At 39.8% G+C, this 23,790-nt stretch overlaps 1 protein-coding gene across 2 annotated transcripts; it reads left to right on the plus strand.

Annotated features, from left to right (window-relative positions):
- The first annotated feature begins 201 nt into the window (after positions 1-201).
- Positions 202-23,769, plus strand: csrnp3 (cysteine-serine-rich nuclear protein 3). 2 transcript variants are annotated; one of them, XM_079358082.1, is made up of 6 exons: positions 202-321; positions 1,136-1,177; positions 16,937-17,096; positions 19,175-19,434; positions 19,564-19,860; positions 19,989-23,769. In XM_079358082.1, exons 1-6 carry the CDS (start codon positions 319-321, stop codon positions 21,099-21,101), a joined length of 1,875 nt encoding a protein of 624 aa, XP_079214208.1. In that variant the 5' UTR covers positions 202-318; the 3' UTR covers positions 21,102-23,769. The 2 variants fall into 2 exon arrangements, with proteins under 2 accessions (XP_079214208.1, XP_079214209.1); XM_079358083.1 differs by lacking the exons at positions 202-321; positions 1,136-1,177 and adding an exon at positions 11,452-11,883.
- Positions 23,770-23,790: the final 21 nt, after the last annotated feature.

Raw genomic sequence — 23,790 nt, forward strand, 5'->3', positions numbered from 1 at the left:
GAGCTCTGCGGATCGCTCTGGAACAAACCACGGATTGGACGGAGGGAGTCACGTTGTGCGTGAAGCTGTCAGTCTGGTGCTGCACCATTGTTTCCCGAGCAGCCGGAAGGGGAGCTTGTTAAAGCTCAGTCAGATGCGAAAACTGTGCCGGTTAGTGTAACACCATTCAGGGATCCGCTTTTATTCTGTTTGCCGATGTGAAAGTGGTGGAGGATTCCTGCAAGGGAAACGTGTTAGTCCACATGGTTTAGGCGGACAACGGTGAAGTCCATTCAGAGAGGGGCGTCATTGACTGGCTGTTTGACAGTAACGAAATGAATGGTAAGTGTGGGAAATCGCAGATGAAAGGCCTGTATTTAACACAGGCATGATGTCATTAAAAAACAACCCCTTTATTATTGTGGGGGTTTTTTTACATTATTTCTCCGTTGCATGATGGAAATTAAAATAGCCTAATATCCATGCCAGCTGTTTTGTTACCTTAAAATATTGGGGTCCTTTCCTGAAATGTCCATTTGTCAAACTCTTGGGGTATCATACATCATTACTGTAGGACCTCTTTTATAAGAGTCAGTATTTTTTTTTATTCTTTTAATTAATTTCACAGAGTTCTTGTGCACACAAAAGCTCAGACACAGAACCAGATACTGTAAGTGCTTGATGTAAGAGCCTCTATCCCTTTGTGTATTATTTTTAAGGTCGCACATGTGTGCCACACAGGCTTCTAACTCAATTTTGAGCCAGCCAACTAAAGCCAACTGGCTGAGAGCCTCTCAAGCAGACCACATGGAGCAGACAGAGAGAGAATCTGCTTCCCTGCAGAGCCTCCTGCTGAAGAGGCAGAGAGTTTGTCCCCCCTCCTACCTTCCCCAGGGAGACCCCGCCACCACCACCACCACAAGCCCCCAGCTATAAAAGGAAATAGTGGCTCACAAAGAGATTCAGATAAAGCTCTGTCAATCATGCATACTCCAGTGCTGGAATTGTACGATAAAAACCTGTTTTGCTGTTGATAACATATTTATTACAAAATAAAGGCCTGGTGTACGTTTGGATAGCTGGTAAATTCGCAAACAGTTAAACATTATCTTATAAGGTTACATAAAAATGATATTCTCTTCTTCTGTTTCCACAGAACCAAGACGGGTTCCTACAGTGTAATATATTTTCACTAAAGGTAAGACATGCATCTTGTCCTTTCGGTCTGAAATATCAGTCTTCACATCATATTGAATCCATGCTTGCAAGATACACTCTTGCACAACTGTTGCTACGCTGCAACAAAAGCCGCTGTGATAACAAGAGATGATGCAGACAACAGTGTTCAGTCAATACAGACAGATGTGCTACTCTCACTGGATTATGATGGAGAGATGCTTCTGATTTGAAAATGATTAAACGAGGACTTCCCCCCCTGACTTTGTTTCTATTACATGCTTGATTACATTGTGTTTCTAACTGTAAATGAAGCATCAGTGCACCAAACAGTGGAGCATTATCAGGACCAACTCATCTGTTACTCTTTGTATCATTACATTATTTTTAGAAGCATCACTATCTCCATATCAGCTTTCTGTTTTTTTTTTTTTTTTTTAACATGACGTGATTTATATGTCAGCATCATCATCCCGTCCAACGTCGCCACGATGCCGCCTTTTATTTTAGAAATATTTTAGAAATAAAAGGCGGCACCATTAGACCATCGCCGTGCAAAATCATGTACTCCAACACGCACCACAAACCTCACAACCATTCCCCTGCTTTCTGAAATGTGAAAGGGTGTGTGTGTGTGTACGTGTGTGTTTATTTGTGTATGTGTGTTTGGGGAGTGGGCCCTCTCTTTCTTGAGACTTTCTGGGGTTTTTTCCTTCTCGATCCATCTGTTTCCTCCGTCTATCAGCTCGGCGTCCTCAGAGGAGCCGAATTTAATTAGTACATGTGGCACCGAGTTAAAGGACATTGAAACATTAAGTCGATGTATTTACTTGTGAAACGTGGCATCATTAAGCTGGCTTATTTGAATAAGTGATTCAGCCATGCTGCTATTACATACTGTAGCACAGATGGCTAAAGCCTGATAACAGTGAATGTACTCCATTAAAGATTCACAGGAAAGGTGTTGTGGTTTAACAGCACTGAGGAGAGTCTCTCTGCAGGAGGCTGCTGTGGGTGAACTGCTTATAGCACACAGGTTCACATGCACAGCTCAATCAATTTGGATTCTTTTTATGTGGGAACTGCAGCGATTCATGGCTTTGAGCCCAACCTGGAGGTTCAGGCAGATTTACTGGGAGAAGTTAAAGGTTAGACTGTAAACTGATGTCGGGGAGGACAAGCTGGTTTTACTTTACATTCGGCAAGCAATAAAAAAACATATCTGCCTGAGTAGCAAATGTAGTTGTTCTTTAATAACTCCGATAGGGATCATTTAAATGTTTAACACATTGCTCATCATTTTGTACCTGAAAAAAACAGTATGAAAAAAAAAAACAGAAATATATAAAATCTAATGGAGTAGCTTTTTAGTATAAAATGTTGTTTTATTATATTATGGTATAGAACTCCCTAAATTGTGTACATAAATGAGAATTTCCATTTCTCCTCCCTTCTCAAGAAAGTACATTAGATTTAGAATGTAAATGAATAAATACTCAAAATGAAAAAAGAGCTCATCCACATAGAAATAAATAGAGCCCGCCAATAAATCAGCCAGCCATTAATATCGGTATCAGCTAATTTAATGGCAGAGATGTTATAGATTTTACTAGACTGCTAGTGTATGCAGTATTACTTCCCCAGTATACACTCAGGAATAAGATATACAATGTGTTGTCTGAAAAATTGGTAGATGTCTCCTGCTTTGATCAGTTTGGTTTTCTCTAATTTAAAAGGTGAAATATTTCAATGCTAGTAAAGGTTGTACTTTGATTTTGACTTGAACAGTCTTATGAACTGTTCTTGTTTCTTTCTTGAGAACACTGGCAGTCGATTGTGGTGTCTGACACTATTTTGTCTTTGTATTGTTCACCTTCTCGCTGTAATCATTTTTGTTGGCCAGATCTGTGTTTGAAAAAAAAAGAAAAAAGATTGCAAACATTAAATGAAGCACTAACAATACTTGCATGTTTTGCTCTCTGTAATGTGTCCTCCACAGTCAGTATTCATTGAATGTTCTATTATTGTCCTTTTACTTGTTTAATCTGCAATTTAGAGCCACACTGTTGATATGCAGCTAAGCTCTTAGAGTCAACTGATATGAACCTTTGAGTTAACAGAACAGCTTTGTGTGTCTCAGCAGGGTTCATGGTTCTAATTTAGAAGCTTTTGAATTTTGAATCTTTTCTTGTTTGGCTCCTTCCTGGCTGAGCTCTGAGCGTTCACGCTTCAGGATTGTGCTCTCTCAAGATGTTGCCATGACACCTGTTTCGAATTGTTTGTCTATTGCCAGTTAATTAAGTGTTAAGAAAAAACATATATATTTTCGGCTGTAATTGCTATTTTTTGTTTGTTATTGCATGTCATTATTTAAATGCTTTACATAGCCAGTTGAATCATCTGCTGATTCTGTATTTGTTTTATTTGGAAATATTCTGAAATCAGTGAAGGTGATCAATTCCTCAAGTCACAGTTGTGCAGGTGATCAATTCCTCAAGTCATAGTAGGAATTGATCACCTGCACTGATGCTGTGTTTTTAAACAGGTACTGTAAGTGGGCCAAACCACAGTAAGGAACGCTAAAGTAAAACCATTTACTCCTGAAATTAAACATGTTATGGAGGCCTTGTTGATGACACATTTTCATTAATGGAAATAAGTGTATGGTTGTTTTCATTCTTATTCTTGTTTTCATTGTTACAAATTCAGCACAGTGTAACAAAGTTTTTTGTTAATACCTGACAGGCCAATTAATCAACAAAGAGTAATGCATAAAAAAGTCGTTCTCCCAAATTCCCCCAGATAGATAGATAGATAGATAGATAGATAGATAGATAGATAGATAGATAGATAGATAGATAGATAGATAGATAGATAGATAGATAGATAGATAGATAGATAGATAGATAGATAGATAGATAGATAGATAGATCCAACAGATAATGTTCTCATAGACTTCTAAATAGAGGGTTAACAACTAAAAAATTTCAGTCAATTGTTGTTGCAAAAATTAGTCCGATTTTGAAACAAAAGGCATAAACATGTACACGCCCATCAAGATACCTTTAATCTCGTGGTGAAAATGAACACAGTACTATATCCTCAAATCTGCCTTTATCGTCACATAGACTGTTTGAACAATCTTGCTCTATCGTCCAATCATCACAGTTTTTGCCATAAACAAGGAACAAAACATGGAATTAAAATCCACACCAATAAGCTCAGAATGACATTCTTTGAATTAGTTGTGTACCCTGGAAAACATTACCAATGGTAATTTTCTTTTCCTCTAATACACTGTATACTTTTATCCCATGTAGGGCTGACCCAAATCAGGAATTTCCTCAGATAACTTTGTGAATGTTTTGCATATTATACCCTGATTAAAGATCTCCACACGATGCTGCCTCTATATATAAATGATAGGGCTTGTCTGCAGAATATGAACCCCACATCCCACAGCTTTCCCAGCCTGTGTGAGAGATGAAAGCAGCTCAGTCTCTGTGAAACGCTTTGGCAGCTCCTGTTTCTGCCAGCAGACCGTCTTTTGCGAACTTTCAGGTGGCATGGGAAAAACATAGTCATAAATAAAATATAGCAGCATGAATAATTTGGGCAAAGCATTGTGATTGACATGAGGGTGAGAGGACCTGATTACGCCTGCCGCTGTGTGATTTGAATTACAGCAAATCAAAACATTACTCTGAGTGTGGAGCTCGCTGTGTGGCGTATTTTGATCTCTGCTTGTTACAACAAAGACGACTGAGGTGTAGGATGAAATGTCTCTTCAAAGATTACCTCAATTTACTGTATGCATGCAGCTTTGTAGCATTAAAACACAACTTGAGATTTTTGGTTTAAAAGATCAAAAAATAACATCGCTGATTCCTCGCCCCCCTCCCCAACCCTCAAAAACAGAAAGCAAAATCATGCCAGGAGGCAAATCGGTTTACACATATTCTCATTATTTCCAATTCCTCCTTTGACAAGATAGACAAATGTCAGCTGTTTGCTATCAGATATGTAGTGGTGAGTAAGGGTCACTATCTGCTCTCAGCCCCCCATGGTTAATAAGAAACCATGCTTCCTCTATTGTTCTATGACAAGGAAGAGCAGATCAATGATTCCCAGCACTGTAGCTGCAGGAGGGAGGCTGCAGCAGGCATCACCAGGCTGCAGCTCTGCCGTGTGCTGAGTGCTGAGCAGTGGGGCTGCTCTCTCTCTTTTTCCTGCTGCCCCCCCCCCCCCCGCGTCCTCGCCCTCTTCCTCACATCCCCACCCCCTCCTCTTTTATGTGTGTGTGTGGAGCAGATCTGTCTGCAGCCCGAGGCGAGTGCAAGTTAACAAATGTACAGAGCGCATGTGAAGTCTCATTTGCATAAATCTGTGGATGTTGCTACATCTCTTTAAATGGATTCCTTTGTGTTTGATTGTTTGATGTTTTCATTTATTCATTGTACGTGTTCAGTTCTAACAAATCTCACTAAATATGAAGCTGACGGTACTTGACAATTAATGATAATGTGCTTATATGTCATCTGACCTTTATTGCGGTACAATGGATAAGCAGTCAGTACCAATGTTTTTGTGAAGTTGAAGATGTTTTTGTCAGTGTTCAGTGTTAATGCAGTTGCAGTTGCAAATTCAGGCATCGTGCAAACAAACTCTTGGCTGCAACATACTGTGCAGCATTTGCATATGGATTTTTGGAAAAAAAAAAAAAAAAGCAAAATGATCAGAGGAGCTTTCTGCACAAATGTTCTATTGTTTATAATACACAAACTATAACCCTTTGATTTGAACAGTGTCTTGTCTTGTGTTTATTTCTACGAGTGTGCGGTCCTCATGTGTTCTCCAGGGAAATATTGCAAATTATGTTTATTGTGTTTTTCCTGAACATGATGGTCGCACAGATTAAGGCAGATAGCCGTTGACCTATCAGGAAAAATTGTTCTACGTGTTGCCATTTGTGTGTGTGTGCTTGGATGCTTGTGTGTGTTTTCTCTTGGCTGGGATCCTCCACTGACATCATCTATAGCTGTATAATCATTCAGGCCACAGCCTCTCCTCAGGGGAGTCCAGCTGAGACCTATTCCCCCCCCCCTTTCCTTTTCTAGCTCTCTTTCTGTCTATTTACCTCTCTCTCTTTCCTACCTTGCTTTCTCTCTCGTTCAAGGTTGCAGTGTATGGCAGAGTCTGTCACCAGTGATGGATGGGTTCAGTCTCAGACTATGGCTGCAAGGTTCAGGATCTTTTGTGGTTTCAGGGTTTCTCTTTTGCTCTGTGATCCGATCACTTTGTCCTACTGGAATGCAGTCTTACCAACTCAGACAGCGTCTTATGCCTAGAACATTTTTTTTTTCTCTCAAATTAAGACAAAGAAAGAAAGATCTGCTGTGCCATCTGGGCTGTGTAACTGTGTGCTCCATCACTTTGGAAACACTAGTTGTCTGTGATGCGACCAGCCATATTGAACAGCACAGACATTTGGCAGATGCAGATACAGCAAAAATATGCAATCTATATCAATAGAAACCAACCCAACCCCCTTTTACCCCACTTATACATATTTGGCAGGTGATCAAAGAAGTTTCTGATCCTCCTGTAGGAAATGTGTCTCCTTAAATTATGATGCAAATAATGAGTGTATACATATGTAACTGGACTAATTATTGTCTTACATATGTATACCTGCAGGGTTTCATGCTAGAGCAGATGGATGTTTTTGTATTACAGGGAGGATCAGATTGTGGAGGCAGGTTGTTGCTTCTAGAAACATTAAAGCTGCAATTAGGACATTTTGACCACAAGGCGGCAGTAAGCCCCCCCCCCCCCCCCCCAAAAAAAAAACATCAACAAACAAACAAACCCAAAGCATTGCTGTAATACCATGTTAATGCTATGGGCAAGTTGATTTTGTACTGCTAATTTGTTTTGAATATACACAGCCTATAGAGACACAGCATCAGTGGCATCTGGATAAAGACATTTTTTTTGGTTGATTGAACCCATAAAGTCCTACAACATACTACTGGCATATTATTTGGTCTTCACCATACAGATCCTGGGCTAATATCTGGGTCTTTAGCTTGCCAGTTAAATAACAATCTTCACCCCTGTAGTAGTATGCACTTGAAACACATGGGGAGACTAACAGGGCAGTGAAGCTGGGCTCAGTGGATGCTGCATATACACTATATGTCCATACATAATTACGACACTTGGATTTGCTGTCACTTGACTAATACATTATTTCAGAGGAACCCTCTGACCTTTAAAAGTGTATTATACAAGATTAACATCTTAATATAGCAGTCATCAAATATATCATCGTCTGACTTGTTGAGTTATGACTTTTTTAAAAAAAAAGAGTGAAGTCAAACTCCCTCTGGGTTTGTTGTTCTGAGCACTCTGTTCACGCTGGCAGGAAGAGAGACCGCCCCAGAGGTGCTGCTGTTCATGAGAAGGCAGAGAGTCATGGCAATATTAAAACTGAAGGACAAACAATTTCCTAACCAAAAAATGTGTGTTCGACCTGTAATAATCCAAAGAAATAAGAGCTGGATCATCTTTGGGCTGCATATCAGAAGGGAGCGGGCTCACAGACAACTGCACTTGACCGGCACACTAATAAGGCTTTCACACTTGAGGGAAACTCCCGAAAAAAAAACGTACATTTGCAGGAGGAACTGCATGTGTGAATGAAAGGGAAGGACAGAGGAAGTAGGGTAAATGGTGGGCTGGTGGAAAGAGGTGTGTGACATGAACTGGAAATCTACTGTGAAAGTGGCATACGACATCTAAAACGTGATGAGAATTTTTCAAAGCAGGCAGCCCATGTTCACGTTCAAACTGTTGCTCATTTCCAACTCCAAGATTTCCAACTCTATCCACAATCCTGTCGCTCAAATAAATGCATGTTGCTGATGCAACCTTGTTTCTGTTCATCAGTACTTACCCTGAGGGGAGACTAACTGACGAAATGTGCAGATCTATCTATTGTTAAAGGCTCAAGGAAGCAGCTCGGTTCATAAGAATTCCTATACAGACTTTGTATGGTAAAAAATAATTGACGTCTTCTGGAAAAAAATTGGGTTCATTTCAGATCCTGTTGAATGGCGGCAGATGGCATTATGATCTGTGTGATGGAGCTACATAGTGAAGCTGCAACATGCATCTGATGGACCCTTGGCCTCGGGTTTGAGCCTTTATTGGCGCCATCTGTTCTGTATGATATTTTAACACACTGTGAGGAAGCTGTTGGGTGTTGAGGTAGTTAACTGCAGTGATGAAGGTGAAAAGCAGGGTGGGTGCAATGACTCATTCATCCTTGATTCACTTAAGCTTCTGCCATCAAAGGCTCTGATTCATGGCCAATGACGCTGAACTGTCTTTGTTATGTTGTCATGAAGCCAGACCATTCAGAGACAAATGTTTTTAGTGGGCTCACTGAGGGGTTTATGCAGTCATTGCCTCTGAACTTTTACTAAAACTCACATTATGCAAAAAAAACAGTATTCTGATCCAATACAGATACAGACACTGGTACTGATACTGATACTGGTACTGGTACTTGTACCAATACTGCTACTGATGCTAGTATCAGTCTTGAAACTGGCTTCAATATCAATATTGTCAAAGCAAGCACAAAGTGAGTAATTTGTTTTTTTAAATGTAATTATTAATTATATATTAACCATTTATATTAAGCTTTTGTTTGGTATCAGTGGGTCACTTAGCACATGTTCATACTCAGACTTATATGACTTAAACTCAGTGTCTGTATGAGGAGGGGGAAAAAAGTGATAAGAAACATTCCATTCTGTAAGAAGTTGTTTTTCTTGTTTTGAGCTATATATGGTTATAATCATTTCAACACATTTTAGAAATCCCCTCTTTTTCCTGCTATCTTTATTTATTTTTTATCAAACAAGAAGGCCCAGCGAAGGTTTGAGCCACTAAAGGTCACAATCACTGGCGCAATGGTGTAACAAATGGCATCTCTCCTGCTTTTGTGTGCATCAATAAAGGAATGAAGATAATTACACATTTTATATAAGGTTCTGGAAGAGATTTAAGATTTAGTTTTTTTCTGTTTTCTTTCATTATTCTACAAATAATTTAATAATTATTCAAATAAAATTTTATTTAAATTCAATGGAAAAACACAACACATTATACAAGGAAAAGTAAAGAGCAGTATTTTGATACGAGTATACTCGGTTGTGTGTATTTGTTGCTTTTTAATAGCAACAGTAAATCATACATTGAAAGAAAAGCAATGACTCAACAACGCAGGTGAATACCAATGTGAAAAAGCACTCAATGATAGTACATCAGAACAGGCGTGACTCATTCATGATCATGTACTCTGATATTTTGTGGCTGGTACTATTAGAGGTTTAAAAAGCGTCAACTAAATTCAATCTTTATGTCTGATGGACAGTAACATATTTTAAGTCAACAAACAGAAAAAGCTCCTTTCTTTGCATCACTTTTTTAAAATATGTCCACCATTTTGCTGCTGCATTTGCATTGTTGTGCTTTTTGCTTGTTTTTTGGTCCGTGTGATTCATCCGTAGCAGCCAGCTGTAATCTTTATGTACTCAGCACAGTCTGTCAGAGTACAGTCACTGCAATTTCACTGGCTCTTGTGCTCAAACTGCATATTTTAAAGGAGCCATTTCAATGACAAAAGTCACTCTGGGACAGAATATATTCCTTAAATAATATACAATCTAGTACTACTACTACTGCCACTCAATATATCAGTGCAACATGAATTGTCAGCCGATGTAAAGTCATGTTGAACAAGAAACTAAATCTTACATTGTGCAAGTCTTAATGACATTGTCGCTGCTTTCTAATGTGTCATAAATAGCGGCTGGATGTTGTTATTAGAGACCGAGTTAGACAACAGGGCAGGAGAGGGAGTGCAGTGCTGTCAGAGTGAGGTTCAGTGAGGACATCATGGCTGTGGATGCAGCACATTGCGGGGCTGAATTACAAATTGTTTTCTTAAAGTTGCCTTAAATCAAGAATTCGCTACACATAAGACTGGCCATAACAGTTAACTTTATCTGATATTGTTTTTGAATCATGTTCACATCAGGGCAACAAAAAAGCTGCATTGTTTGTTATGCTTAGAGTCATTTGTCTAAGTTAAGACTATCAGGCTGTTTAGGCTATTGAAAAGTCTCCAGGCTTAAAGCTCTCCTCTGTAACAGGAAGTGAAGGACCTTTTATGTCTTTGAGTGTAAGAAAGATATAATGGCTCTCTGACTGTATGACCCAGCTGACTCTACTGGAGGACTTCCTGGGAAGTGTTGGGAGCACATTCACTTATGCATTCACTGCAGTGCTGACAAATTATATTTCCCGTGGATGACGCAGGTGATGGCGATGTTTACTCTGCTCTGATGCTGTTTGTTTCTGTTAAAGAAAAAATGTTTTTCCAACATTTCCATATCAACATCGTATGAGGTTCTGTGGATTTTGTCTTTAGACTTCCTTTGATCTTTTTAGTAGCGGATGAGGTAGTATGTGTTGACATGTCCATATTTGTATTTACTTAAGGTTATTTATACGTTGAAAAGCATTGCTATCGCTGAATTTGCGAACAGTTTTATATAAACAGGATGTGAATGTATTTTAAGGTGGGCTTAATTCCAGCGGATTAGGTTCTGTATATTTCCTAATCTAATTTGATTGTTTAGACTTATGTTCTTATTAGTGTACTTATTTTGCCATCATTTTTATATAAACAGTATGTGATATTCAGTTGTTTTTATGTTTCTGGAGATACCCTTTGAGTTTTTATTTTTTTTAGTTTTGATTATGGATTAGCTGACTAAACCATTAATGGATCTGTAGTTCCTTTTTTTAATGTGTGCGTTCAGAATTCTGCCAGGAGTCTGGAGTCTTCTTGGAGTTGTTCTTGACATAATTTCTTTCCCTGTTTACCTTCTCTCTGCCCTGCTCTCTTTTCCTTTACCCTTCCCTACTCTCACTCTCTCACTTTACCTCTTCCTCAGTCTCCTCTCCCCTTCTTCATTCCCCTCAGAAGCCCTGATATACCCTCCTCCTCATTTTCCCACTGCCCTGATTCTTCTTTACACCCCCCCTTTTCTATCTCTCCAGCATTCCGTCTTTCTCCCTCCTTTCTCAACCCCCATACATACCTCTGCCCCCCCCCCCCCCTCCCTTACCCTGCTCATGTTGGTAAAAATATCTGCAGACAGCAGGAGCAGAGGCATGCCTGACTCTCTCTCTCTCTCTCTCTCTCTAAGACATCCCACCCATGTGATCTCACAGGCTGCCTCTGCTCTGCTCCACTCTGTGCTCCAGTCAGTCTCCTGCCTTTCAGCCGGCTGCAGCTAATGAGCCTTTGTGTGGCCAAAGAGAGAGAGAGAGAGAGAGAGAGAGAGAGAGAGAGAAACACAGTGACAGACAGGGGGGTTTAAGTGAGAAAGACTGCCGACTTGCAACAATAAAAGCATATTTGCAGCCAGTGCTGGAAAATTACAAGCCTCTCTCTCACACACTTGTGCACCTTTTTTCTCTCATGAAGCTCAGGGGTCGCTGCAAGTCAGTGGACTGAAACCAGCTGAGGAACCTCTTTATTCACCATGTTTTACCTGTTTTTTGAATAGCCACTTTTTGTTTTACTGTGTGGTTGTGCTGCTGTGAGAAGAGGTGAAAGGAGTCACAGGCTGCCAGTGGATACAGGTCAGTTCTTCCTGTGAGGGCCAGCACACACATATACTCATACACAAATGCACACACAGAGGAGTGGATGTGAACATTGCAGGACTGATGTGTCATGACTGGCTCCAGATGCCATAGGCTTGTTGGCGTCACTTGGCATGAGTGTTTGGAGCCTTGTGTTGTCACATCAGTTTATGGTGATTGTGGGAAACCTGGTGAATGACGAGGTGAAAAATAATTGTGTGAGCACTGTCGATTAAGAAAAAAAGAGTTGGGTTGTGAGCGCAGAGAATCAAACATAGGGAGGGGCTTTCCAAGCTGCCTTTTGCTGCATTATTTCTCTGGGATTTTTCCTCCCTGGTACTGTTCTGTTATAGTGCACGCTGCCCAGCCATGATTAGTGTTAAGGCAACAGAGAAGACAAAGAAAGAGCTGTTGTAGAGGAGCAACAACCTTTTTTTTTTTTCAGCCGTGATGAAAGAGGTTCACCCTAGATTACCCACAACTCTGTGCCTCATGATGTCATGCAAAAATATAACTTCACGCTGTTATTACAATGAAATTCACTTAAAATGCATTATTCGAAAATGTTTTTCAAAATCAAGCACAGTTTTCTGACTTAAATTGGCTCTGACGTTGATGCTCTTGTAAAAAGAACCCTAATACACAGTATGTGGCATACTGTCATATTTAAAAGCACTGGTTGTGAGAGTACATTATGATCTCCATGGAAACCGTTATTGCTATCAAAGCCTTAGTGCAGCATCAGCTGAGGGCTAAGAATACGAAAAGGTTTCCAACAATGGTTTGTAATTAGGACCCTGGCTAGAAAGGAAATAAAATAGTGCAGGTCATTTCTGCTGGAAATTTCCACTCCTCTCTTGTGTCACCACAAAAGATGTGATTTGAGAATTTCAATTTTATGTTTGCTGCTTTAAAGTTAGTTGAGCAGCTGCTGTTGATCAGCATGTTAACGCTCTCAAGACTAATTTAAATTATTTCAGGATTCATTTACGAGTTAATGTCACTGTTGTGTTATCATCTGTTATCTTCATGATCATTTAGTTTGTTGTTTAATCTAAAAAATTATCATCCAATTTTCCCCAAATTCCAAAGTTTCAGTTCGCTCTGACAACCAGCAGTTCATACACCAAGACTTTCATGCAACATTTGACAAAAGCAGCCAGTTGTAATAAAGAATCTGGAACCAGCCAAATGTTATTAATGTGGGTTTTTAAAAAATCAACAAAACATATTATCAAAATTATCTATCAATATTCAATTGACTTTATTGATTAAAGGATTAATTGTTGCAGTGCTTGTAGATTGTAGGGATAAGACCATATGAGAAAAACATCCTACCTGCTCAAACTTTGTTGAGTATTGCGTTAGAGATATGAAGTGAAAACGAAGGAGTACAAGTTACTTGGGTTTCAATCGTGTTCCTAATGATACCAAAATCCTAAAAGCTTTTTTCCGGCAACAACTGGCTCCAGTTAAACTGAGAGCAGCTGATAGCTGGCTTATGCTTCATTTAGCTGCATCAAAATATATAAGTATATTAGTATAAGTATAAAAAAACAAAATGGTGTCAAAGCATTATTCTCAGGCCTCCATCCAAAAAGTAAACATGTACACTTGTTAAGAGAAAGCATTGTTTCATATTATTCATTTCTAATGCTATTATTGCAATAACAATTAAATTGCAAACATTTGCGCAGCCCTAGTAGAGATGTCCCCATATACCATATTTCACCTTCTGATAATAGATGAGATACCAAAAACTAAGTATTGGTGGGCAAATAATGATTGCTAAAATGTTGCCAGCTTTTATTTCCTTTTATGCTAACACAAGACAATGAGACAGATAAATAATGGTATTGGATCATTGGCATACTATCAGATACTGAATTTTAGACTGTACTGAAAACCCATACCAGTACTGGTACTGGTACCTATATTGTGAATGATTCCACACTAGTAGACTGATGGTCAGCCAGCTCAGTTATCGCCTCATAGCATCTAAAAGATTATAAGCTCTTGCTCCTCCATATATCACTTCTAAATGATCAAATTAATTCTTTCTTAAAATAAATCTCTTCAGTGAGGTTACCCTGACAGGCTCTTCTCTCCTCCGCTTTCTCTCAGACAGAGGATGCCTCACATTCTTCAGTTGTAGGTAGAGTTATTGACTCTGGAGCGTCTCCAAACGCTGCCGGTGCCATGTCACTGCACTGAACAAGCAGAGCCTCCTGGGAACAATGACCCGCTCTGGCTGGCAGTGCTCTTCCTCTCTGGGCTGCACCTCTTTTTTTTCTCTGGCACCATGCCTCTCAGGCAGCATTTGCATCTGTAATGACTTGATAGCAGAGCTCAGATGAAACACACTGTGGCTGTCTGTGAATGGAAACTCCCCCACAAGCTGCTCTGGCAGAAAGACAGAGTTGGACTGGGTAAAGATGCATGCTGCCTTTACTGATTTCAGCTTCCAGGAGTGAAAGTAAGGAGGGAAAAGCTGCCAGTCATAGCATCCTCGCTGTGCTATTGGGTTTATTTTTCGAAGTGTGACATGGCGTTCCAGCAAACACATTAAAGGACTACATTTTTAGTATGTTTGTAATTAAAAATAGCAGCTCTATCATTATTATGATTAATTATTAAACATTGAGGAATATTGTATAGTTCCATTGTTTGACAGTAAGTGCAGAGCCAGCTCCAGTTTAGTTTCACTGGTTTGACTAATGAGCCTGCTCTTGTTTATATTTCTAATTGCATCATCAGTCAGAGGGAGTTAATGGCCCCTAAATTGACATTGACATTGAAGTGGTCTGATAAACTTCTAACACCACTGTTTCTGTATGTGTAAGTGCTCCAATTAAATAAAAAAAAAAGACGGACAAGAATATTTACTGATTTATTTTTTGCTGCATAACATGGCTGTACGGTGTAGACTGTTAAAAAAACATGCATGTCGTCTAAGTTATATCACCAATTAATTTGCTGAAGAGGACTTATGAGGCCTAATGATGATGGTTGCTACATTTGACATGCTGACTCTGGCTAGCTTCCCATTGAGCCAAAAGCAGGCAAAGAGATGTTTTTGAGGCAGGACATAAATATCTTGGTTGCTAAAACTTCCCTGTCGAGCTCGTCATCAAGCTATCATATTCCAAATGTTTGAGGTCAGTCATGGGATTAAGCTAAAGTAAGGCCTTGCCTTTTAGCCATTAGCTAAAATGCCCTTGCCTGTCAATTAAACCACTTATTGAGCCTAATTATGTAACTCTTTGACTTAATCCAAACTGATGACTTATAAAACATTAACATTGACACTTTTTACCAATAATAGTTGGTAATGAGATATATAGAACAAAAAATTGTTTTATCTTGGCTGTAAACATGTTTTATTTTCTACTGTAAAATTGTGTATTCTGATATGAGATTGAGGATGTATTGGATTTTGAGCAAGCTTGAAGTGGACACTCTGGAAGGAACTGAAGTTTTTTTGCACTTCCTTGTTGGGTTTTATTTTCAACACCAGGTTGCCGGTGCTTGGGCTGTACTGGATTTAAATACATTACTAGCGACTGCTTAGGGCCCCAGACCAGTAGGAGGGGCCCCAGGGGCTGACAAACTTTATACCACAACAGTGGCTCAAAATGTGCAAATTTTGCAATGAAAGTGTAATAGGGCCCTTTTCCAGTACCCTTCCACACAGGGGCAGAGTGGATCCTAAATAGGGCTACTTAGTCATGGATGCAACTGCGGTGAAGCTCTTTCTGCCTCAGTACAAGAGATTAACCACTGAATCAAACACTAACTGCCTCTGTGCCAGATTATGACAGGAAGCTTTCAGACTTCATAGCCCTGCCTCCATCACCACTTCCTGGTCACTACAGGACTTTGAATCAGGATAATAAATGGTATGGTTCCCTTTTGGGAGGACGCCTGCATGGGATATCTTTAAATGTTGAATTGCTGGTTCACCTGGAGCCACAATACAGAACTTGGCAGAGGATTGCCAGGTTCTAATGGTATGAGCTTTTGACTATTAGGGACCACCATCTGTAGCAGCTGTCATCCTCCACCACTTTAACTGTTAAGGCCTTGTGGATGGATCACACTTTGTCTGGAGCCTCCCCCTCAACCTTACTGCTGTGGGTGATCCTACCAGTAGCATAGTTCCAGATGGCATCCCTCTTAGATTCATTGGAACACTCAAGCTTCTCCAACATGGCAAGGTGGCGAGCCAAAGGTGAAGACATCTAGTTTTGTATAGCTTGCAAGACACAGAAAAGCTTTTCCCTATTTATTTTGTTTCATTATAAAGCATCTGACAGAAGAGAAGCTCATTACAGACATACAGAAAGGCACTCATTATGCTCTCAACAACAGCTTCACCTACTCTTCCTCTCGAGCTGCAGGGTGTGTAGTTCATGTTCAGATTTTTGCCACACTTCAGTAGCTTCATGGAAATGCAGATCAGCATCTGCAGCTGTGTAATGCACATGTTTGAACACCAATACAACAAGGTGGTTGCAATTGTTTAGAAAAGACATTTAGCTGCAACATTGTTTTCCCTTTGCTACCGAACACATATTAAACAACTATGTTTTGATTTTAATTACAAATTAAGTATACCTCCTCAATGTGATTAAATGCAACCATGTGAAGCAGCGCAGGCCATCATGGTCAGTCTTTTTCTTTCTCTATCCTCTCCAATCAAAAACAATGGAATTAACTTCCTCTAAGGCAGATGTATGTAATTAGCAGCTTTCTCCCTCCATCCCAGCTCCTTTGTGCCAAGGTGATCAATCGCCCAGGGATCGCCTGGGAGCTGGGATAGTGGTGGGGGATATTGTGAGTGTGTGTGTTTCTGTGGTGGAGAGGGGGAGCTGAGGGGAGTCTGGTCCTCATTGCTAATTGAGTATGCTGAGGATTATGAGGCCCCTGAACTGGATATGAAATGTCTCTCTCTCTCTCTCTCTCTCTCTCTCTCTCTCTCTCTCTCTCTCTCTCTCTCTCTCTCTCTCTCTCTCTCTCTCTCTCTCTCTCTCCTGTCTGTCTGTTTCAGGTGCAGGCCATGAGCGGAATACTGAAGAGGAAATTTGAGGAGGTAGAAGCCTCCTCCTCCCCGTGCTCTTCCTTGCGGGAGTCTGATGAGGAAGTCTCCTGCAGCGAGAGCGGGGATAGCAGTGACAGTGTCAACCCCTCCGCCTCGGGCACTTTTACCCGTGAGTGCTTTGTGTCGTCTAAATTTGTGCAGTATAAGGCTAAAAGTTAATGGCATCATATCATGACTGGGAAAACCGTCACAATGCTGAAGGGGAAATTTGTAATCAAGATGGAAAAAATATAGAGACAGTGGGGTTTTGTAATCAATCAATGCAGGATGCAGGTGAAAGAAAACAAATGTGCATATCGGTTGATTCGGGACTGTATAATGCATTTACAGTAATAGCCTGAATGGAGAGAAGAGCAGAGCAGAGGAGAGGAGAGGAGAGGGCTAGGTGCTGTAATAAAGGGAAAGGATGCACAGACAGCCTCATTAGGAACAGCTTCAGTGCACAGACACAGCCAGATGAATGAGGTGATGTAGTCTCAAGCTGTGTGTGTGTAACACTGCTGGCCCTGTAAATGTAATTGTGTAGCTTTCCAAGATAAATACATTAGTAGTGAGATGGGGGCAATATGTTTCATTTTGTATAAATTCTAGACTAACAAATACACAAAGGGAACAGTATGTTTTTTGCACTCACTATTGACAGAAATAACAGTATCTTCATGATTAATGAATTTGTTGTTCAGTCACTATTTAGTCCAGCCGAATGTCATGTCTTGAAATATATTGGCAAAAACAAAAACATCGCTAAACCTGGAGAGAAATGGTTAAAAAGATAAAGCTTGTTAAGGTCCAACACATTAGTAGATAAGTATTTTATTTATTTATTTATTTATTTTTTTTGGGGGGGGGGGGGGGGGTACTTGGTGCCAAACTCATTTTAACAATACAACTCTTAAAGTATAAAATAAAGGACCTAACTAATGAAGCACATGTGCACACTCTGGCTATCTTTTGAAGTAATACAAAATCGTTTTCTAATCTGTTTTATTAGATGCAAAATCAGCTCTTAATTTGTGATTCGATGATGCACTATATTCAGTCTGAAGGACATGCAGATGAGTGACAGGACCCCCCCTGTGTATTGAAATATAAATAGGGTGCTACGTCCCTAGAGGCTCAGCTTGGCCTCTGTGTCAGCTGCAGCTGCTGGTAGCTAACCGCAACACGGGAGCTGTGCGCTGTGAAGACTTCTCTCTTGTGAAGTGATGTGCATAAACAAAAAATTGACTGTCTTGGCGGAGCGATGCAACAATTAAGTCTTAAGTGCGTTTACATCCTGAGCTGTTGTGCTAGAAAGAGAAGACAATACAGCTTTAATGTGATTGTTTTTGTGTAAAAAGCAGTCAGGTTTGAATAAAACAGCGTATAAAGGGCAAAGGAACGCTTGCTGATTATAGCCTGCAAAACTAAAAAATACCTGTGAGATGTGTTTTTTTCCCCCATATGCTTTAATGTAGACACCCCTAAAACTAGTGATTGCATAAACCTTAACATCTGCAAACTGTTCTGACACTTAAAACAAACTGTTTGAATTACAGTTTGTAGATAATAGAAGTCGGCTCTGTCTGACAGTTGTGCCTCTTTAATGAAATGCATTGTCCCTACTGTTTGCGGTGGTGGAGAGCTGCTGGAAGCAGATGGTTTCTATTTGTCCTGTCTGTCTGATATGCAATGAATGCTGGGAACACCGTTTCTGTCTAACAGTGCTCTTCATTTCTGGGCCAGGCAGAGGCAGAGGATTATTTATGCTCCACTGTTGCCCCCTCCTCTCCTCTCTGCTCCCCCTCCTGTGGCTCACTTCTTGAAAAGAAATACTGAGGGCTCCCATGCCAAGCAGAAGCCGAAAGATGTGATGAAATCCTTCCCAGCAAAGCTGTGCGAAGAGATGTAGAGGCTCGAAGCTGGCAATAAAGAAGTCCTCATATTTCAGGCTTTGAATAACAATACCCTCAGCTAGTCTGTGTTCCACATTTAGCCATAGAAATGTCACTTGTCTTTACAGGCTTTTTTTGGACTCCAACATTAAAAAAAATGTTTAATGACTAAAAAAAATGGAATTTACTGGAAGTGGTCTTGATGCATTGATTCGCTGTTGTCAAAGTCTTCCTTGTTGGAGTAATGAACTGTCAGAATTGTTTAATAGCTAGTTGAAAAGTATTTTTTAAACATTCCAATTTTCATTTGTAGCTGATTCAATACTAAAGAGAGAGAAGCGCCTACGGACCAGGAGGGTGCATTTTGAGAAAGTCACGGTGTACTACTTCGGCCGGCGGCAAGGCTTCACCAGTGTGCCAAGCCAGGGAGGCAGCACGCTTGGCATGTCCAACAGGCACAGCTGGATCCGACAGTACTCCTTGGGTGAGTTTGCCTTGGAGCAGGAGAGGATCCACAGAGATATGCTCCGAGATCACTTGAAGGAGGAGAAACTCAACTCAATCAAACTAAAGGTGAAAACCTGTATTTTAAATAATAGTTTAACATTAAAATATGTAATGCTTTGAAAATGATTTGGTCAGAAAGCTTTTTCATTGGCTCTTTTAAATAAAATGTAATTGATGTGTCCTCTTTTTTTTTAGCTGACTAAGAACGGCACAGTAGAGTCTGAAGAGGCTAACACACTCACAGCAGAGGACATCTCTGACGATGACATTGATCTGGACAACACAGAGGTAGATGAGTACTTCTTCCTGCAGCCGCTCACCACTAAAAAGCGACGGGCACTGCTACGCTCCTCTGGGGTGAAAAAGATTGATGTGGAAGAGAAACATGAACTGCGGGCCATCAGGATGTCCAGAGAGGACTGCGGCTGTGACTGTAGAATCTTCTGTGATCCAGAGACCTGTGCCTGCAGCATTGCAGGGATCAAATGCCAGGTAAGTCCCATGACACAAATATTTTGAGTTTTACACTTGAAAACAAAAAAAAGTAGTATTTGGAGAGAAGCTGCAGGGATCAATTACTGATGTTATGTGGATAACTGTTTAACTTTTCATTTCCATAGGTGGACCGTATGTCATTCCCATGTGGCTGCTCCAAAGAGGGCTGCAGCAATTCAACAGGTAGAGTGGAGTTTAATCCCATCCGTGTTAGAACCCATTTCTTGCACACCATAATGAAGCTGGAACTCGAAAAGAGTCGTGAGCAGCACCAGTTGTCCCCCACAAACGGCTATCATGGTGAGACCAACGACCTGGGTAGCCCTCTTGTCCAGTCCCAGCACAGGTTGGAGTACTCTCTGTCAGATTCTGTTCCACAAACGACTGCAATGCACCTTCAGACTGCTGCTGACATGGAAGAGCCTCTAGATGAAGAGGATGATGAAGAAGACGATGAGGAAGAGGAGAATGAAGAAGATGAAGATGATGAGGAGGATAGCAGCAGTGTGTGCAGCGCGCTGTCTGAGTCCAGCACACAGAGTTTAGCAAACTGCGACTCTGAGGACGAGGAAGAGGATGAGGAGGAGGATGATGAGAATTCTGAGAACTTGGGAAACCAACCAGTGAATCACACTGAGGTGGTTCCATTGTCTACTGTGCTTTGCTTCAATAATGCATCACATGAAAGCAACGTGAATGGAAACAATTATTTAATAAACTCTTCCTCAGCTAAGTACTACAAGCTTGGAAGCTCATGTGCGGTTGGTATCAGTCAAACCAGCCAACCCAGTGAAACCTACAGTGAAGCCTTAGCATTCAAGGATCCCACCAGCGCAACCACTGGTAGCGTATCCCAAGGACCTTTCAAAATGTCTGCCGAACAGTACACAGACTACTCTAATCAGGCTGAGCAACAATACTCAAATGCTAATCATAATTTAACTATGACCAATGGTTCTCTGGCCACCCCTTTGACCTGCTACTCAACTGATACTGAAAAGAAGGTGTCCAAAGTGACATTTGTGGAGCAGCCAGATAACCAGAACCAGTCACAGTTTCAAAACTACCTGAACAATAACTCACAGGATTCCTACAGCAGCCACAGCTCCTGTATGACAGCCGATCAACCACAACAAGAGTCCAGTATTAATAATGGCCATTCTGACCTGACCTTACTAGCTAGCAACGCTAAGAACCTCCCTTTACCAGACCATTGCCCCGAGGTCACAGCTATTTAGTGGGCCTTACCTTTCAAAGTGTTCATTCATTATTATGGCTTAACTGGGGCCTGATCAAGTGGCATTTCAAGGAAACATAATCATGACCTTTTTGTATTATGTGACCCTAAATTCCAAAGCAATTGACACCAATGTAGTACAGTTACACTTGCTTGTAAAAAGACACTGACCCTATTCTACAATCAGCCATTTCTTCTGACTTCATTCTTTGGATGGGAAACTCAAAGGTTGTGTGACATAATGCTTTGTTACAGGTTGTAAGTTGAACAATAATGTGTAAGTGACAAATTGCCACTTGCTTCAACTTTAACAACAATTAGCAAAGAATAACGTGATAGTCGGGGGCATTTAAAAACAACATATTAAAAACATTTTGCTTCCTCCAGACAACTGTTAGCCTAATGTTATCAGACCTTTTCTAGTTATAACTGCTACTGTAGTTATGAAGTGTCCTGTCTATGTTACCATTTGATTACACTGTATACATAATGAAAGTGGTAAACTAGCTTACAGAAAATGTAGCTGGCTATCGATTAAACTAGCTGGCTAATAGTAATGTAAGCTTGCTAACGCTAATTTCCACAGGCTAACAGAAATTGTGGCTAGTAGTGGTTAAATGCTTTGACTGGCTAGCTGACTGGTTATCTGGTTGTAGCCTAATACATGTTTTTTTAACCTACGTGTGTCCCACAGGAATTACAATTTTCACTTTTTTAGTTGCTGATCAAAGGGTAGTGGCAATATGCTAACCATGTCAGATTCCCTGAAAAGAACTCCAGAACACTGAATATAACTTCATAATATTATTTGAGTTTCCTTCACCAAACAATACTTCAGAGGAAAATGTTTCTTTGTGAATAGCCTATGGTGAATTGTTTAAGCATGGAAATGTTATGGTGGATTTAGCTCCTGAGCGTTTCTAAACTACAGTGTGCTTAACTGCAAGATAATAAATCACAACCATTTTCAAACATCAGTTATGTCATGCTGTGCAACGTATCATGTAATCTAAATGTAAAGTTCTAGTTTTAAGCAGATATTGTATTGTAGATGGAACTTTTCTATGTCTAATGTTGTCAAATGTGGAAAAAAAGGTTTATTGTTGCTTAATTTATTGTTTCTTAATTATGTGTATACTTATCTATTGTAAATGTTTTATAATAAGCATGCTGTTTTTGGGAATCTCAGTGACATTTAGTTTCGGGAGGGTTTGCCATTGTTTTATATGAAAATGTGTTGTGTACATTGCTGTACATTTCTGTTCATTTTGTCACAATAATATGCTTTTCTATGTTTTCGAAAAGCATGAAAACGCCTGAATTCTTATTTGTATGTTTGTAATACAATGTCTTAAAATAGCATACAATGTCAATTCAGAGCCTTTTGCACTTATGTGTGAGAGTCCAGTGGCATGCAGTTGATTTAAACCTAAAAAATACTTGAATGGTGGGAAAATATGGCTCCTCACTTGTTATACTTCTCTACTGTTCACTTTAAGAACTCCACAATTAAAGGTGCCCCAAGAAATTAGGATTGTTTCTTTAAAGCTTATGATGAATACAGGGATATTTAATAAAATAGCACTTTTACATATCTCCAACAGTATGAGAAGCTTATAGACATCAGGACACTATCATTGAATTAGCATTTGAAAAGTATCAGTAACCATTGTTCATTAAAGTTCTGGAGACAAATGATTGAAACCTACTATCTCATTATTTTATAACTGAACTGGTTATTGGATTTCTGCTTTGGGAAAGCTGTATAAGCTGAAATCCCCTGTCTAATAACTTCGGTGTTTATGTGGATCCAGTCATGATGTTTATTTGTTCTATTGATGTGCAATAACTTTAAAGTTTTTAATAGGCTTTCTCTTTTAGAGAAGCGGACTGAGATTCCTGTTAATTTTCCGTCAAGGTTACTTCATATTGATACACTTTTTGTTGATTAATTAATAGGGCAGTTTTACTAATTGTACATTGAGGAGAAAAAATGTTCAAGGTTGACAATCAAAACTATTGACAAATTTGATTCATATCAGTAAAATGCACATTATACAGTTTGATTCCTGAGTCCAAGTATGAGCCATTGGAAATATATTTAACAGCCAGATTTTTAAAAACTGTTTGCCAAAAATGTGTAAATGTGCTTTTGGAACATGTTTTCTATTAAATCCCAACAAAAAAAGGAATTGACTGCTCAAAAATTGGGTGACTGTGCTAATTTGATGAACAGTAATACGGTATTATGTTCCTAAAGTACTCTACCTTGGGCTCTTTGCTGCTGCATGAATAAGATAATCGTCATCCTTCAGGCTTTCAAATATCTGCCATTTGGATTCACAAAGGGCCATTGCTGGTTTTTTATGTGTGACTGATAAGTAGCTGGGACCTTCCACATCACTGTGGTGGTATAAAAAGAAAGCCTACAGGCTGCTTTCAGGCAATCAGAGGCATCAACATGCTCTATGTAACAAATAAATGTTGCCAAAACATTCAGTGAGTGCATTTACATGGAGTGCGCACACAGTGTGAGAAGGCTATACACAGTGACACTGCATCCAGTTACGAATCCTGTGTTGGATTTTATTTTCCAGTATTTATTATGAATAATATATTGAATTGTGTATTTATTGTGGTTTTACTAAAGTCTGTATTAAGTAAATTGATTCACCATCTTATTGTCTTTT

Source organism: Symphodus melops, assembly GCF_947650265.1.
Source record: "Symphodus melops genome assembly, chromosome: 12".
In the NCBI taxonomy this organism is placed as follows: domain Eukaryota; kingdom Metazoa; phylum Chordata; class Actinopteri; order Labriformes; family Labridae; genus Symphodus; species Symphodus melops.